Source organism: Protopterus annectens, chromosome 2.part2 (genome assembly GCF_019279795.1).
Source record: "Protopterus annectens isolate FY-2018-M chromosome 2.part2, PAN1.0, whole genome shotgun sequence".
Classification (NCBI taxonomy): domain Eukaryota; kingdom Metazoa; phylum Chordata; order Ceratodontiformes; family Protopteridae; genus Protopterus; species Protopterus annectens.
In genome coordinates this window covers 851426638-851445112 of record NC_056730.1, presented here as the reverse complement: position 1 = coordinate 851445112, position 18475 = coordinate 851426638, and the positions used below count along the sequence as shown (strand labels likewise).

Below are 18475 nucleotides of genomic sequence, written 5' to 3'. Positions count from 1 at the left end.
TACAGCAGAAGAGCGTTCAGACTAAAGTTCAATAATGGCATTTGGACTGTTGACAAAGAAGTTGAGTGTTTGCATCTGTATGTCACCTTTATGCCCTATGCCTTGCATGTGTGACACACAGCATCTATAAGATCTAAAGGCTTTGCTATCCTTAAGGCAAGAAATCCCTTATGTACAGAATTCTGCAACAGTTATATGGAAAGACATCAGTATAACAAGCAGGACCAGAAGATAACCATAATATAGTTTCAGTTTCAGGGGATGTAGATAAGACAGTCCAACTTCTTCATTACTTACAAATCTTTCTTCAGAAGCAGCAGATAAGTCATCTTTAACAATGCTAAAAGAAAAAAAATATATAAAGTTAATTACTTAGGTAATTTTTTCCCATACAAAAATCTTTTAGGTTTTAAACACCATGTTCTCTGTGAGTCTACACTTCATATTTGGGGTGTACACAGACATAACACTCTGCTTGTTATGGTTCCCATCACTACTTACAGCCATTGTGAACAAGTAAAAAAAAAGTTTTCTGTATGCAGAAACAGAATCAACAAAACACAAAAATATAATTTTTGACCAACCCCACGACAGCTGTCACCAGCAATCCTATGTCCTGATATCCTGACCTAACATATTACAGACCTATGACCCATCCTTAATGGGTCTTACAAGTGGGTTTGCCTCTGACAGTCACAATATTGCATTTTCTCAAAAGATAAACAGTGCTCAGGGCACATGCACACAGTGCCAGTAATGTCACATGCTGACTATGCAAGTGCAACCAGCTCTGAAGCTAACAGCTCACATCCCTCCTTTTAGTAGGCCCCATCAGCAAATCAGGACAAAACAATGAAAATAATGCACGTAACATGGCTAATTAGCTAAAAAAGACATACAGAAGTACATATTTACCAAGCATACAAGGAACTCCAAAAAGCTGAGGTCAGATAGAAAGCCATTCAAGCACATGTGGGCTAATGGAGGATAATACTGATCTATTAAAGAGTACCACAGATGTTATTTACTAAATATACATTCTTACCATATCACTCAGCAGAAATATAAGGGGATGCCCTTGGAGTCTCACAAGTGAAACAAATCCAAGCAGTAAACCATCAGGGTGGAAGGAGCTATCAACCAGCCTAAGAACCAACGAAGTGAGGACTAAGCCCAGCAGTAGATATGTTCCAGAGGAAGTTAAGACTCCTGGAGGTGTTATCAAGAACGTTGACGCTTGGTTGTTGATTTACAAACCTAAGCAAGTGGCTATGGTGCAGATCCATGCATTGCAGACATTACTAAAGCACCAAACACTCATCTAGTAGAGTGACTTTTAAACTTAACATTTTCCAATGGGCTTTTTTCATTGCCTAATGGCAGAAAATAATGCAGTTTGTATACCACTTGGAAAATAATTCACTTCGTGACTGCCATCCATTCTTTTTACAAAGCAAAATTCCAATACAGGATTGTTGAGAGTCCAAGTATTTAGAGCAATCCTTTCAACTAAATCATTTTATTTTTAAAAACAAAATAAATCCAGATCTAAATTCTCCTTTAAAAAAGATACTGATTCCAAATCATTCCTTTTATGGGTTTTATTGGGATAACCACTTCCTTCCTTTTTGACTTTGTCAGGTCCAGTTCTTCAGACAGATGGGCTTCTGCTTCCAGGTAGGAGGTGTTCTCCATTTGTGCAAAGCAGTAACCTATACCACTCCCTGGATCTGGATATGCAATTTCCAAATGTTTCCATAGCCAGGTTGGTATGTATGGGCATCCTGAGACAATGCAGCAATTGGCGTATGTTCATAGACAACCATTTAATCCTTAAAGAACAAAGACAGTACGCAAGTGGTGCATATCATTTCACTAGAGGCAAAAATCTTACAAAGTTGCCAAGAAAACACAGACAGCATCCACCACGGGGTATACACCACAAACCTCAAAGACCTCCTAAGCCTATAAATAGCAATGCGTATCCTCAGCAATCACTGAAGCATTTACCAAGAGCAACGTTAAAACACCACACACACGGCTACACCCACTGGAGCCCCAAGAGCAAAGTCCATAAGACACGTCAACACATACCAAGGATTCCTGCTACAGGGGACTCCATTGTATGAGACAGATGTCCCACTCACCAGATTGAACAAGGACAAAATAATAGTTGGTTGTTTATCTGGAGCCAGTAGCCCCTAGGGTATGCGTGCCCTCGGATCACTACACCACAGGTACCAGTATGATTCCATCATAGTCCATATGGGCATTAATGACCCGAGATGTACTTCACTGGACAATATGAAGACAAACATTGTTGATCTCTCTGAATATGTTACATGCAGGTATGGTTCCTTGCATTAAGCAGCATTCGACCTTCACCAAGGATGATGCTACAGTCCGAACAAAAGATGATGGACTTCAATAACTGACTTAGTTTCTGGTGTATTTCCAAAGAAAATTCAATATTTGTCAACATGTGAGGACAAGGTTAACAAACCATGTTGCTTTGCAAAGGACTGTCTGCACCAATCTCCCCTAGGATTCCAAATATTGGCTAAAACTTTATCCATCCCCTTAGAACCTTTTTTAGACAATGCGAAACTGAAACATACCAACATAGTGCAAAAACCTCAAAGAAACCTATAGGTGTTACTGCTCAAATCTAAGAGCCTAAACAAGACACTCCACACCCTAGAAGCTCTCCTCACTCTGGAAATACAAACGTCTGCGCCATTACTGAGTCATGGCTTAAATCCAAATAAAGTACTCTGACAGTGCAAGGCTTCAGTGCCTTCCACACATTTATACCATCAGCTGCACAGACAAGAAAAAGTGGAGGATTCTCAATCTACATTAACAATCAAAAGTTTAGGTTAGTTAACAGGACAATGCCTTAGAATTTATCCACACATACATTCTCATAGACATCTCATAGCATATCCTAGCAAGCTACAGGTCCATCCTCTATGTCCCTAGAATCCCACAGCTCGTACCCAGACCTACTGGAGAAACTCACCATTAAACAAAATATTTAATTCATGGGAGACTTTATCCCTCTAGAGTCCGGAAAACAAACTGCCTCATACTCGCAGGTACGATTTCTGGACTTGAACACAAATATCCTTGACCAGATAGTGCACACACCCACCAGAGGTTCAAACATACTGGACATGGTACTCTCCAATATGGGAGAATGCTGCACCCCTACCAGTGTCATGTCATCACTGGTGAGGTCAGACCACAAAGCTGTCTCTTTTCAAATAAAAATCAAATCGGTAACACCAGAAAACCCTTTAACAGTCAGGAACTCTTCCAGAAGCAAACTATATCTTATTAAGTGATAGTCTATCAAAATTCAATGCCCCTCTAAACCCAAAGTTCATAGCAACATATGCAGAATTGTTCACAGACACCCTGTACAACCACGTAAATAGCTGTATAGAGGCTGCTGTATTTACTAGAAGCAAGCCCAAAACAAACTATATTGTTGAAATCCTAACCTTAATAGGGAATATAACAAAAGGAAAAAAATCATAGACAAAAATCGGGAAGAGCAACTCCCACAGTGAAAGGAACTCTCTAACTAAACAGGAAACTAAGATGACTAAAATTCCAAGGCCAATTACTAGGTCAAGATAGTCTCAAAGGCTAAAGACAACCACAAGACCTTCTAGAGCTAGTCTCAAACCTCAAAGACAGTACACCCCAGTGTGCTGAACTGGTGGTCAATGGTGCCACCTTCACTGAAGACAGAGACAGCAAATTTGCTGGCTGACAAATTCAGCTCAAACTTCACCTCCCACTCCCCTCTGCCTCTCCACATTTATTTAACATTTGTTAACTGGGAAAGTCCAATTTGAAACAAAGCCAATTTTCAGCAGAGGCCTGGGGAGAAACACTCCAGACGCATGTCTTTGAACATGGGAAGCACCCAGACGAAACCCACATGAATGCAGGGAGGACATGCAAACTCCGCACAGAAGGCACACCAGCCGAGAATTGAACTGGAGAACCTCTTGCTGTGAGTCGACAATGCTACCACTGCACACTCAATGAAACATTGACATGGAATACCTACTAGCATAAGCCCACCCTTCCCAAACTACTGACAGGGAGGAGGCCCTGGCAGTGCACACCAAGGCCATAACAATACCCCAGGATGCCTCCTAAAGAGCTTGAAACATGACCCACCAAGAACCACCTGAGTCACTTTTCAGCTCAATAAATAGTTTATATCATAAGAATTGAGGACTGCAACAGTTATCCCACTTCACAAAGGTGGACCATCAACCAAACCCAGAAACTAAAGTCTTATTAGTCTAACTAGTCTAATATGCAAAGCAATGGAATAAATTATGATGGAAGTGATCAACAAAGACACAGGCAACCTTTATACACTGGACCCAACTTAGTTTGGTTTTCAGGGAAGGTCATGCCTACTAAACTTGATGGACTTCATTGAGAAAAATCACCAAGGCAATGGATGAGGGGAAAATGGTGCATATGGACTACCTGGACCTGGCTAAGGTGCTCAGTACAATACTAAACTCTGGTAGCTGACAAACTCACTGAACTGCACATGAATCCCCTTACATAACTTTCTGGATTACCATGGACAGGATTCCCAGGAATTCAGGATTGGTAATACCACTTCCACTTAGAGACCGGTCACCAAACAGGATATCTCAGGGCTCTGTCCTGGCACTGTTATTTGGCATCTATTTCTCAGAGGAAATGGCTAATGTCAGGGGCCTTTGGCTGACCAAGTTTGCAGATGACTGCAAACTGGGAGCTATCATAGATATGTCATAGTGATACTTTCTTCCTCTGAGCCCATCACTATCTACTGGAGTGGAGAAATAGTGAAAATTCATGCACCCAAAAGTCGAAGTGGAGCTCGGTATGTGCATGGTCCAGATCATTATTTTAGAAACAGACCTTATCTACAGTAGAGTAAAGCCTAGACTTGGCTACAAGTCTTCATAGCAGTGACAGTGTTTTATGTAAGATCTGAGGCTGATAAAATAACTTTTCAGCTGATCCTAACACAAAAACCTTTCAGCAGCTGCCATCTCCATGACACTTTACAAATCTTGCTATATTCCAGCCTCCTGGATATAAAGCAACTCCTTTATAAAAGGCAGTCATAGCCTCTAAAATCACTTTGTGCAATCTCTGGTAGTAAATAAAAACTATTTTTGGAAATAAGGTTCACCTTTATATGGACCTTCATAACCCTCCCAACAGTCACTGACATCTAATAATATGTATCATCCAATTATAGTAGGCATTTTCTTGAAACTGGTAATGCTGGTACTTTTCTTGCTTCAGCAAAGTTGGACCAGTAACCTTGTATCAAAGGATCATGTTTCTGATAGTCCAACTGCATCTGTTGTAATGCAGCTATCCAAGGTTTTGCCTCAAGTAATAAAATACTATATTTTTGACCAGATTGTTCAATGTTTTAAAGTCCTATGTTATAAAAGTCATCCTACATGTACATTTCCCCCTTGAAGCAAGTGTTTGTTGTCACACTGGGAAAGGTAAAATTAAGCTGTTGATCACTGTGCAGCCATCTTGAAAGTCCTTACCCCTTGAAGCAAGTGTCATATACCCACACACAGTGCTAACTGAAGTCTTCCGATTTTTGTGCCCCCCTCAAAAAATTGCATCAGCCAATCATTAGAACTATTTATAGGAAGAAACTGTAAAACAGTTTTACACAGTTCACTCAGTTCCACAGCAAAAATTACATCTGCACAGGTATCCACTGAAGACTATTACTGTGAGGACCCTCTTGCAGTTATGGCTTTGAGGTGGCCTGATTTTGAAAAGACAGACTAATGGTTTATAGAACTCTCTGAATGCAGGGAGGTTAAACAGAAAGCAGCATAATTCCAGACCAATATTCACACATTTATCAAGTGACATACCAGTCCCTTGAAAAGAAAAAAAAAAAAAAAAGTATATTCCTTCTTCGTGCTAGAATACAATCAGTTTTTGATAAGTGTTGCATTTTTGGTGCTTAGTAGAAACTACATTCCCCTCAAGCTGTTAAGTTGTTACAAATATACATTTATAAGTGCTTCAAGTAGTCAGCATATGTATTCCATATGAAAAATGTGAATACAATACAGGACACTGAACAGGACTTGGCATTTGTGCTAAACAGCTCTTAGTAGTGAAAACATGGTGTGTGAGACATGCTGTTCTAGTCTGATGGAGGGCAACACATCTGAGATGTATGACAGGATACAACTTTTGTTGCTTGATTGCTAAAAGCAGAATACAGACTGCAGTATGTTTATAAGAATATGGCATTATCATTATGGCACACTACAGTTTGTAATAGGCATTAGCAGTGTGAGTTGTGATTTTGAACCAAGAAAAAACATTTTGGACTGTGTAAATATTCTTTGGAATGTTCAGAAGTAACAGGAATTACCCTAAAACAGTGAGTGTCTCTACAGTTTTGTGAAAGCCGCTTGCAAAGATTTGACCTTGGAACCACATATGACATCTAGAATACATTACCCACAGTGACTGTTTATAATATTTTGCCAAATCTGGATCCAGTGATTTAATTAGCTTGTACATTTATTAGCTGTGCATATGAAATATACATACTTCACAAACTGTCCAATAGAGAGCTCTTAATATATAAAACAAAATGCAGTAAGATTAGGAGAATCATTCAGGAGTTAGAAAGTGAGAGAATTACTGAGAAGTTGAGTACGATGGGAAAAATAATCTGAAAAATGTGAGCAAAAGAAAATGAAGACCAATAAAAGCAGCTGTTTTATGTTCACATCTGTTAGAAAACACAGGTCCCCACAGCAATGGTATTGCACTATAGTAATTTAGTATGTAAATTATGTGGTTTGCAAGTTAGTGTAGTAAAGTTTTTTTTTATTCACACTGCCTTTGGTATGCATTCATATGATTCTGAGATGATGCACGCAGCTAAAGTATTAAGTAAAAAGATGTACTCACCATGACGTTCCATCTGAGCAGTTCTACTTCATTTGTCTTCAACCTATGGGTCTTCGGATCCACATCGGATCTGACACGGCCGCTTTTTCCAGCTATGGCTCTGAGCACCATGCTCTTCCCCTTACCCATAATGCCCCGGTATCCCTTCAGATTGAGTTTACTGCCTAACATACAACAGATACCAGACCTACCACCACCTTATCCTCCAACACCAACATCACAAAAGAACTTAGGCCTAACAGAACCAAAGATCCCAGCAACAATTGTCCGGTACAAAGAGCGTGTTAAACCCCAAAGGATAAGGTTAGAGGGAAGGAGGGGGGACGGTTGAAGACAAATGAAGTGAACTTAGTCCTGTGCAGGTAAAACCTCAACTGCCTATGTACGTCCAATAAATGTAATTTGTATTCCCCTTTGTTCTGGTGCATCAGAAAAAATACTGGCAAATTAATAATCTGATTGATATTGACTTCCGAAGCTACCTTGGGAAGGAAGGACAGGTCTGTGCATAGCGATACTCTATCTTTGTGAAAGATCATGTAAGGGGTTTTGACAGAAAGAGGTTGAAGCTCCAACACCCTTCGAGCAGATATGATGGCAACCAAAAAGGCAGTTTTCCAGGTCAAAAACTGCAGATCCACAGATGTCGCATGCTCAAAGTGGGGAGAAACCAATACCTGCAAAAAGAAAGTAAGGTCCCACAGAGGGATGGGGTCCTTAACCGGGGGTCTGAGAAAAAAAGGCACCTTTGAGGAAGGTCTTACAAAGTTTAGCCGAAGCCAGAGAAGACAAGTGTTTCCCAACATGAAAGTTAGAAATGGCGGCTAGCTGAACTTCCACTGTAGAGAAACTAGCACCCTGATGAAAAATGCTAGCTAGGAAATCTAAGACCACTGAAAGTGGTGCAGTGAAAGGGTCCAAAGACGTCTCCATAGCCCAAACAGAAAAATGTTTCCATTTACTACAACAAAATTCCTGGTGGACAATTTATGAGCCACCACCAGAATGGATTTAATGGGATAAGACAGACCAGGAGTCCTAAGAATCATAGGAACCTGAGCAGCCAAGCAGTGAGCATCAGACTGTCCAGATCTGGGTGAGGAATCTCCGAGGGATGTGAAAGCAGATCTGGGACTGGATCCAAGACCCATGGTGGAACAACTAGGCGAGACCTGAGTTAGGGAAGCCAAACCTGATGAGGCCAGAATGGGGCTATGAGGATCACAGTGCTCCCCAGCCTTCGGGCTTTCTGCAGAAACTTCGACATGAGGGGAAGAGGGGGATAAGCATAAAGAAGCCCGGGTGGCCAAACATGAATCAGACAGTCTTTGGGGACTTCCCCCGAAGGGGGGTTCAGAGCAGAAAACTCACTGCATTTCACATTGGAAAGAGATGTGAAGAGATCGCACTAAGGACAACCCCACTCTAGGAAGATCTGCTCTGCTACTGAAGACTTCAGAGACCACTTGTAAAGAATCAGGATAGATCTGCTAAAATGTTGGACCGTCCCGGGATGTACATTGCCACCAGAAAACGGCCCGTGGAGATCGCCCATTCCCACACTCTCATAGCCTCTCGACATAAGGGACAAGATATGGTCCCCCCCGTTTGTTGATATACCAGACCACTGACATGTCCGTCTGAACTGCAATTGTTCCCAGAGGAAAATGAGCATGGAGGGCCTGCAACGCAAGAAGAACCGCTCTCATCTCTAGAACACTGACATATAGATAGGTCTCAGAAGGGGACCACGTGCCCTGAACTGTCCTTCCTGCGCAATTCCCCCCACCAAGCAGGGAGAGGTCCATGGTCACAGTGGTATGGGGTAAAGGGGGTCGAAAGGGATGCCCCCTTGAGTAGATCTGGGGACCGAATCCACCCAAAGGGAGTCCTTGCAGATTTTTGAAATTCTCACCAGGAAGGATAAGGGAAGGTCTAAAAGTGACCACTGTATTACTATAGTCCACTGCAGTACTCTCATATGAAGGCGTGCCATGGGGCAAAGATTTATCGTCGCCTCCATAGAACATAAAGCTCTTAACACCACTTCAGCTGTTAGTAACTGGTTCGGAAGGATGTGTAAGACATGTAAGCCTCAAGCTGCGTAACCTGTCTGAGGTGAGAAATACCTGATTGTATTGTGTCAGGCTGTGCCCAGTGAAATATAGAACTTGGACTGATTGGAGAACAGACTTGTTCATGTTGTTTAAGATGCCCAACTTGTTGGCGAGCTGAAGAAAGGAGTCCTTGGCCTGACGTAGTAGATGCTCTGAGGGGGTAGTAAGGAGCTATTCGTCTAGGTACGGAAAAGACCTGAATGCCCTGAAGCCTCAGGTGAGCTGCTACCACTGCCATTACCTTGGTAAACACCCGGGGGGGGGGGGCTGTTGTGAGACCAAAGTGGAGGTCTCAAAATTGGTAATGACTGGCTCCCAGCTGGAAGCAAAGGAACCTCCAGGAGTGCCTGTGCATCTTGATGTGATAGTACATATCCTGGAGGTCGATCGAGCACATCCAGTCTCTGTCCTATAGATAAGGCACAATAGATTGAATCGTGACCATCCAGAATTTTGTCTTGGTTACTGACAGGATCAACTGGGACAGATCCAATATTGGTTTGAGGTCCCCCATCTTTTTTGGCACTAAAAAGAACCTGGAATAAACCCCGGATCTGGACTGGTCTTGGGGACTCGTTTTCTCAGTAGTGATTCTACCTGTACTACTGCTTCCTCCCACAACGCGGGTGGAACGTCCGGTGGGTTTTGGTGGAAGGGGGTGAATCCTTGAAGGGAACGAAATATCGTCTGGATACGATTTGCAACACCCACTGATCTGTAGTGATGGACTCCCATGCTAGTGGGTGAAGCGACAAACGGCCTCAGATTGCCTCCAGAGATGAACAGCCGGGCAACCCTTCAAGGTTGCTGCCTGGGTTTATCCCAGAAAGGTTCTTGGAACCTGAAATTCCTAGGACTCCCTCTGCCTCTAGGGTGCCGTCTGTCATATCCCCCTCTGCCTCAGGGGGATGGTGAGTCCTCAGTGACCCAGGAAAATGCCTGAGACTTTCGAAACCACATCTTCTGGTCTCGCTGGTTCCTGGAAAAGGACCTTTGAGTCGGGGAGAAGTGAGCCCCAACGGCAGACGGTGTCTTTCCGTCCTTCTCGATCTGGACTAAAGTTTCTCTGTCTTCCCAGAGGGAGGAGGAACTATCAAAAGGGGCACTGGTGAAAGATACCTTGAAGGGCTCCGAGAACTGACATAAGCGGAGCCAGGTGTGACACCTGATGGCAATGCCCGGCTCCGCTGCCCGTGCGACTCCCTCTGTGGCATGGGAGAGCAAACGCATGGACGCGTTGGCTACAGATTTTAGGGTGACCATTCATGCATCGTACGTCTTCTTGTCCTCTGCCAACATGGACCCTGGGGTCGACTCGTGACTTCCTTTACCAGATTTTTCTGGAGTCGAATAACGTGCGCCATGTAGTTCAGCATCCTCACACAGAATGTCGCTGAATCATAGACTCGCTACCCAAAGCGATCTAATGTCATCTCTCGGTCAGGCGATGGACCGTGGAACTCTCCTGGGTGAGTTCCTTCTTGATGGCTGCTGCCAGCATAGCATCTACAGGGGACCCCTTATGCCAGTGTAGTTTGCCAGTGGGGGGACTCAGGCCTTGTCTGGACGCTTGGGTATCGGCTCTAGTGTCTGCCTCCTTTCATGCCCTAGATGTAATCAAATCCACGAGTGGATAGCCAGGACGGGACACCCAATAGGTAGACAGGCTCGAGCCGAATACCTCCAGAAACACAAACTCATTGGAGGTTGGTTTTGGGGCAGACCACCCCCTCTTTGGCACAGGATTTCCATGATGTCTCCCAAAGGAGACATCCTCCGGGGGGTGATCTTGGGGAACTTTCCCCTTCATCCAGGTCTGTCTCTTCTGTGAGGGACTCTGGTGGAGAGTCCAAGTGCCTCATTTTACACATATGGTTGCAGGGAGGTCTCGCAAGCGGGTTGCTCAAAGGCTGGAATGTCCTGGGGCATTATGGCTACAGACTGTCCCTGAGAGGACAAGATGATTGGCCCTGCACTCAAGACCAGGGGGTCTGGACAGACTCAATACATTAAAACAGGTTCCACTTTCTTAATTCCAGATAGAAACAGAACTATCACCAGTTCTGGATTTGCTAATTGTAATACACAGGGGGTAGTATACATTGCCACATGTCACTCCTGTTCTTCCTTTTATGTAAGGAAAACAGAAAGGAAATTAAGGTCCAGAATTTATGAACATTATTACGAAATGAAAAAAGGAAATTTCAATAATGCTTTGTTTCGTCATTCTCAAACATGTATCAATTCTGTTTTTCATTTTTTTGTACTGGAGACAGTACCCAAAGAAATCAGGGGTGGCATGTGGGAAACTAAACTGGAGTATAGGGAATTGTATTGGCAAATAATTTTGGATGCCACCAGAGAACCAGGTCTGAATGACATGGTCTCTATTGTTCCAGTTTTAAAATTAAGAGCTGCCAAGTTGTGATCTTCTGTTTGTCCATTAGATGGTGATAGAGTAACATTTATTCACCCATTCATTCATTTTTATTTCTATTTTTATGCCTATTTTTTAACATGAAATTAAACATTGATTTTATTTGTCAAGGTATTTATTGAATTTGAGGTTCCTGATCCTTTATATCATGTTTGTGAATATTTCATATAATTTTATTATGCATTAAATGAGATCAAATCAATATTTTTAAGAGTTACATCCAATGTATTTTAATTAATCAATTTATCACCTCAATTCAATTATTCAATTTATTACTTATGTATAAAAGCATTGTATTATTTTTAGTAGTTGTGTGCTTCATCTGACGAAGATACTCGAAAACGTACTTCCTTGGAGAAAAGCGTTATTAAACTGTTCTTGGACTTTTATTCTTGTGTGTTCCTGCTGTTTATCCTCATTATACCAGTGGAATCTACCTAATAACATTATTGGATTCATTGCTGTTGTGCTCATACCCTCATTTGGACTCCACGAGCGATTTTTTGTGGGTCTGGACAGACTCCATAGACTAAATAGTCAGACGCCTCAACCCTGCGAGCACCCTCTCCACCATGTCAAATGAGGGGGAAATGGAGCTCCTGCGCTGAACCGACAGAAATCGCTACCCCCTGACCCGAACGAGAGGGATGCTTCTCTCAGACAAGCTTGAAGCAGAGAACACCTCCCTCAGATCTGACCCAGAGGCTATGGCTCCGACAGCTTGGATCCGACAGCTTGGATCCGATCTAGTCAGATCCGACACACTCAGGGCACCGGCCGGTATCAGGGCACATGGTACCATCAACGCCAACCCAACTCCAACAGTCCTCAGATCTAATGGCTCCAATACTGTGGGTCGTATCGGAGAAGGAGTAATAGGCCTGAAAACTGGTTGGAAGGCTACCGCTGCGGTGGGAGAAGGCCTTAGCAAGACTCCCATCTGGATTTGAGTGCAGACAAATCTCTGCATCATTTTGTCCATCTCCGCTTCCGAAAGGCTCTGAGTGGAGCAGTAGGACACCGCTAAAGTGGGCAGAGAGAGCCGGTGGGGAGAGGGCCTAGGGGACGACCAGCTAACAGTAACCTCGGGCTCAGGGGAGAACCTTAGAGACCTGAGCCGAGGTGAAAAACGCCTGCAAACAGGCTTAGTCTTAGGCGGGGGGGCCGGCCTCCGAATAGCGGTCAGGGGAGCGCTTGCGAGGCTGGTCCTTCTTGACCTTATCCCCTTCCCTGGGCCTCTTGGTGGGAGGGTGAGTCCCAGAGGCCAAGGAAGGAGAAGACAATGCAGCAGCTGCTGCTTTCTTGGCAGGAGAAGGTGGGACATCTGTCCCAGCAGTGGAGAGCAACAGGCCCTTCACAATAAGTTTGTCCCTCCTGTCCTTAAGAGCTCTGAGGTTAAACCCAGCGCAAATAGGACAGGAGGACTGGAGGTGAGCCACCCCCAAACAAACCACACACAGTGTGGCGCCATCCGCCGGGGAAAGCTCATGGGCACACACTGTGCATCTCTTGAACCCAGGCTTTGGGCCATCCACCATGCCATAGCCTGTTCAAGCCACACACACACACAAAATCATGAGAAAGAAAGGAGGGGAGGAAGTCTACAGAAAACAACTACGATAAACCCATTAATGTGCTGAAAAGGTTAGAGACAAGAAGGATAGCTAGAAAGGAATAAAGAAAGAGTTTTTTATGCTGTAAAATGCAATGGAGCTTGGACCACGCTGCTTCCTCTCAGGTGGCAAACGAGATCTGAAGGGAGAAGGGAGACAGGGGCATTATGGGTAAGGGGAGGAGCATGGAACTTGGAGACATAGCTGAAAAAAGCGTCCGTGTCGAAGCCAATAGGGATCCAAAGACCCACAGGTTGAAGATCAAATGAAGTAAACTACTTCAGATCAACCCATTATAATAATCAGATAGTCAAATTTAAAAGGTGTCCCTTACAACTTCCTCCCCAGACACTCCTTTTGCTAGACTTCAAGTGCTTAATCATGTCTTAAGTTTTAAATACACATTGACATTATTTTCCATTCAAAAAGGGATCTTCACCTGGCAATAAAATACATCTAGCACCTTAACAACCCCAAGAAAGTTGGAGCTAACCATAATTCCTTGTAATAACACTTGAAACAAATAGAACACATTTCATCAGTTTAACAGCACTTTTGTTTTCCAACTTTGCTATTATTATACATGCTCAGTATAATATAATATTTTACAATATAATGTAGTAACCATTGCAAATAATTTCAGCTTTATTTAAATGTCTTTATGTAGGCAGTTTACAAAATAATGAAATACAAATTAGTAAGTACATCAAAGCACATTAATAAAACAAGCATTAAAACAGAAAATATAAAATATTTGAAGTTTTATCATTAATATCAAATGTCAAAATACAAAGTTGACAGATATCAACTAAACCCTAATTTATATAAACAAGTCTTTAACCTTTTTTTGTTTTTTTTGCAAACGCGTATCACTTTTAATATATCCAGTCATTCTCAGTCAACCATTGCATACCTCATTGAAACCATTTCTTTTAAACCTCGTTCCTCCTCCAAATGTACTGATCCCACATTTCCCATTTTTTCCTATGTAATTTGCTCCTACCCTTTTTGAAAGATCCAAGTTCCAGTTGTTTTAACTCTGTTTCTATCTTCCCTACATCTAATAAAGTTGGTTTAGACTTGAATTTCCATTTTCTAGCAACTGCTTTTACCAGCCATCATAATTAGACTCAGCTAGGACTTAGTATGTCTAGGCAATTCTAATTCTATATCATAGCTCAAAAAAAGTCATTCCCCTAGTTACTTAGATTTTTTTCACCCAGCATCTCCAACAGAGCAGTCTGCAGGGAATCTTTAAAGTCTGACAACTCATTACACTCCCAGAAAATAGGTTCCCAGTTACCTCTTTCTTCCCAATCATACCTCCAACATATGCTGTCTACTAGAGGAAAAATTATTTGGAGTCTGTTTGGGGTATAAAAATACCTACATAAACACTTGCAAGTAAAGATCTCAAATCTTCTAGATTTTGCTGCATGTTTGGGAGACATATATATACCCCCCCATTGTTTCTTTGTGAATTACTTATCCAATCTCTCTTCCCAATCTTTCCTAACCTGATTGATTCTTATAGTTACAATAAAACAAACTCATGCCAGGAACTTAGTGAAAAATAAAAACTTTAATCCAACAAACAGCAAAACTTTTGGGCTTAAACCCTTCTTCAGTGCAATTTCAATAATTAATTCAACTTTACACTTAAATATCATATGACACAACCCGCCAATAACAAAACAAATTGATTATAGTTAAAGTTACACAACATTTTTTAATAATTTTTAAGTACAACATACAATAATAAAGGATAAAAAATTAAAAACCTTCATCTATATTGCATTTATTTCTTCACTAAAATTCACATTACTACCTGGGTGCCTATCTGCATATAACCTTATTAGCCATTCATACTCTTTCACATCAAGTACATTATCAATATTACCCGCTCTACTTTTATTAACTTATCAATAACTCTAAACTTAAACTCATGACTTATGTCATGTTCTAAAGCATGTCTTGCTAATGCATTTGTGGGGACATTCCTAAGAAGTTCAGAATGGTGCTCTATTATACGATCTTTTAATGTTCTGCTGCATTTTCCAACATAAAATGCAGTGCACTTAACACAAGCTGCCAGGTACACTATATTGCTAGTACTGCAAGTTGCAAAACATTGGAATATATACTTTTTAGATGTTCCTGGATGTATAAAAACATTACCATTCAAAGACAGGCACCCAGATATTAATGATATGGTTAGTATAAAACCTAATCAATTGTTTGATTTATGTCACTGGTGGGTTGTGTCATATGGTATTATTTAAGTCTAAAGTTGAATTAACTATTGAAATTGCACTGAAGAGGGTTAAGCCCAAAAGCTTTGCTCTTTGTTGGATTAAAGTCTTTACTTTTTGCTAAGTTTTTGGCATGTGTGTGTTTTTCTGTAATTTTTGGTGTTTACTTGACGTTGAGTTTACCACTATCGATCTATTTTTTTGCTTTGATTCCATATCTTGTTTGGACCGTTAGTGGGCGTTGCTGACTGAAGTTATAATGGCACAGCCCCAGAAGGAAGTTCCTATTACATCCACGTCTATATTGGTGGCCCATTCTCTACAGGATTGGTTGGTAGTCTGCACCAATCCATTATTTGCCTGCTCAAGTGAACTTTCTTTAAATAATATGGGAGCAGTTGCCCAATCTAATGATTTTTTTTTTTTTTTTTTAAAGTAATGTTGGTTCAAATATTTAAAAAGCTCCAATGGAAATGTCTGAGCTTTAGTGTTTATTTGGAGCTTGGTATAGTGCCTTGTGGGTTAAGGAGTCTTAAAATGCCAACTTATGTCAACACATATTTGGAGTTAAGAAAATGGCAGGAACTAACTCTTAAGCTTGGTGCAGAATATGACACTGATGAACCAATTCTTTAGTAAAATAGAAACGGAGACACAAGACGATATAACTAAACCTGAAAATGAGATAGTTGCTTTACCAGTTTTCAAGGATAATATATTAGTTTTTCAAGCTATGTTGGATCAACTGATTAAGGGTTATTTGGTCGAGAACAGTGACTATGATGGAAGTTTCATTGAGTTATGTCTTTTTATGGAGTTGGTTTTGGAGAAAAATGTTTATTTTAATGGTGCTTATCTACAATGGGCTGGAGTAGCTATGGGCACTTCTTGTGCCAATAACTAAGCCAACATGGCTGTAACACAGTGGGAAAATACGTTTGTCTTTCCTTCTGATAATTTTAGATGCTCTATCATTCTATCGCCAATTTGTTGATGATGTATTTCTTTTGTGGGATGGGACGGTTATAAAATTGGAATCATTTGTTGCTTTCTTACGTAGTACTATTGGTTTTCTTAAGTTCTCGATCCAACACTCTTGTTCTTCTACTGAGTTTTTGGATGTTAGAGTGTGTAGAGAACCTGATTTATCATTTACTACTAGTTTATTTAGAAAGGATTCCTATAAATGTTCCTTGTTACACAGAAAGAGTATGCATCCTAATCATGGTTTTTTGTAATATTATTAAAGGTCAAGGTATGCATGTATCTAGATTAGATGTTAATGACACACAATGCTTTCATGATCTGAATGTGCTGGGAAGTGATTTACTGACTAGGGGCTATCAGCTAGATGAACTTCAAGAAGGTTTAAATGCAGGTTTAAGTTTACGTTGTACTAAGGTGAAACCTTATTTTTCGTCTGGTTTTAAATCATTGGCCACGCCTATTTTTGATGAGTGTAGTAAGAATCTTTGTGTTCAACATCTTTGTATCCTGTATAGGAAGGGTTAAAATGTGAAACTGCATTGCGTGCAAAGAAATAAGCTAAAATGAGTTGTTTTCTTGTAAAGAATTTGCTGACCAGAAAGGAATGCACAGATGCTACTTTGGTCCAGGCACAGGCCTATCTTGGGACTGACCTCTGACCAAGGAGGAGTGCATGGATGTTACCTTGATGTAGGCACCAACTTATCTTGTGTTTGACTTTTTACCATCTAAGGCTCCAGTGAGTGAATTTATAGCCTTGACTGAAATTCCTTGTCTAGTAACCAGCTGCTGTGTATGCACAAAAGAGGGTATAAAAACCCATGTAAAGTGTGTAGAAATTAGACTGCTGACAACCAAGAACTTTGTGGCAGGTCTCCATGCATGTAAAATAAACTCTTTTTTGGCCTACCTTTTTTGCTGCGTGATTCTTCCAGTATATGTTAAGAGTATTAAAATCTTTTGACATTTCTGGCGCCCAAGAACGTGGGGCCACCTCTTCACGGTACGAATCGCATAAGAGGGACTGAAAACCTGTACAGGAAGGGGAGAACGAATCTCGGGCTCCCTTGAACGGAAAGACCTCCGACAAAGAAGTCGTAAGTAGAGGCCAGTCACTCTTAGATTCGATCCGTGGGACGGTGACGAACGAGGGCGGAAGATCCGCAGTAAGGTAAGCTTTTTATTTATAAAAGTTTTTTAAGGGACTAGTCATAAGGGAATTTCTTTTGTTAAAAAAATTTACAAAAGACCGGTAGAGATCTCAGGAAAAGGAAACAGTTTTTCTTTTTTAAGAAAAATGGGAATAGGAAGCAGTTGTGTTAGTAAGGGCTGCTTAAATAAAAGGACTGAGGATGAGGAATATATGTTTAAATTACATCCAAAAAACTTAAAATATATAAAAAAATGGAAGAAAGACTATGGGTTTAGTGGTACCTTAAATAAATCAGAATGTCAAAATCTAGTGAGAGACCTGCGCAGGGACACAGGAGGTAAGGTTAAGAAAAAAAAAGGTAGGATTTCCTCAAGCACAGAAATGGTTAGAAGAAGCTAATAAGAGACATAGGGAACAATTTTCAAATAAGGGAGATGGTGGCTCGAGCGCAAAAGATACATTTTTTGTCCGAAAAGAGGAAGACGAGACATCTGTTGCCTGTCGTAGACCGACAGCCCCGCCCTTGTATCCCGAAGTTAGAAGAGACATGGTTAGTCCACCCCAGTATCAGGAAGATGACACAGAAAATCAGGATAAAACTATACCCTCCGTAGTACTGACAAAACAAGTAGGTGAAACCCTGGAACTCCGGAACCGTAATATAGATAAATCAGAATGGGCGCGTAAGGAAGCTGAAATACAAGAAGCTGAATTAAATATAGTATCTACAGACTCATATCCCCTTATAGAAGTAGCAAACCCACAGGCAGGAACACCCGGTCAAGGTCCCACTATTTTAGTTTACCGACCTTGGACACGGGAAGACATCCGAAAAGCTGTGAAGGGCATACCACACCCAAAATTAGACATGATTAAATTTTGCGATGACATTGCAGGTATGATGGAAAGTTACAAAT

The 18475-nt window shown here is 41.4% G+C and overlaps 1 protein-coding gene across 1 annotated transcript in view; it reads right to left on the bottom strand.

Moving 5' to 3' along the window:
* Window positions 1-293: 293 nt before the first annotated feature.
* The window catches only part of LOC122795987 (poly(A)-specific ribonuclease PNLDC1-like), a 1803424-nt gene continuing 1785242 nt past the window's right edge, over window positions 294-18475 (bottom strand). Inside the window, exon 15 of the mRNA XM_044064467.1 lies at window positions 294-340. Within this exon, the coding sequence (XP_043920402.1) occupies window positions 294-340 (47 nt within the window). The remainder of the gene's footprint in view (window positions 341-18475) is intronic.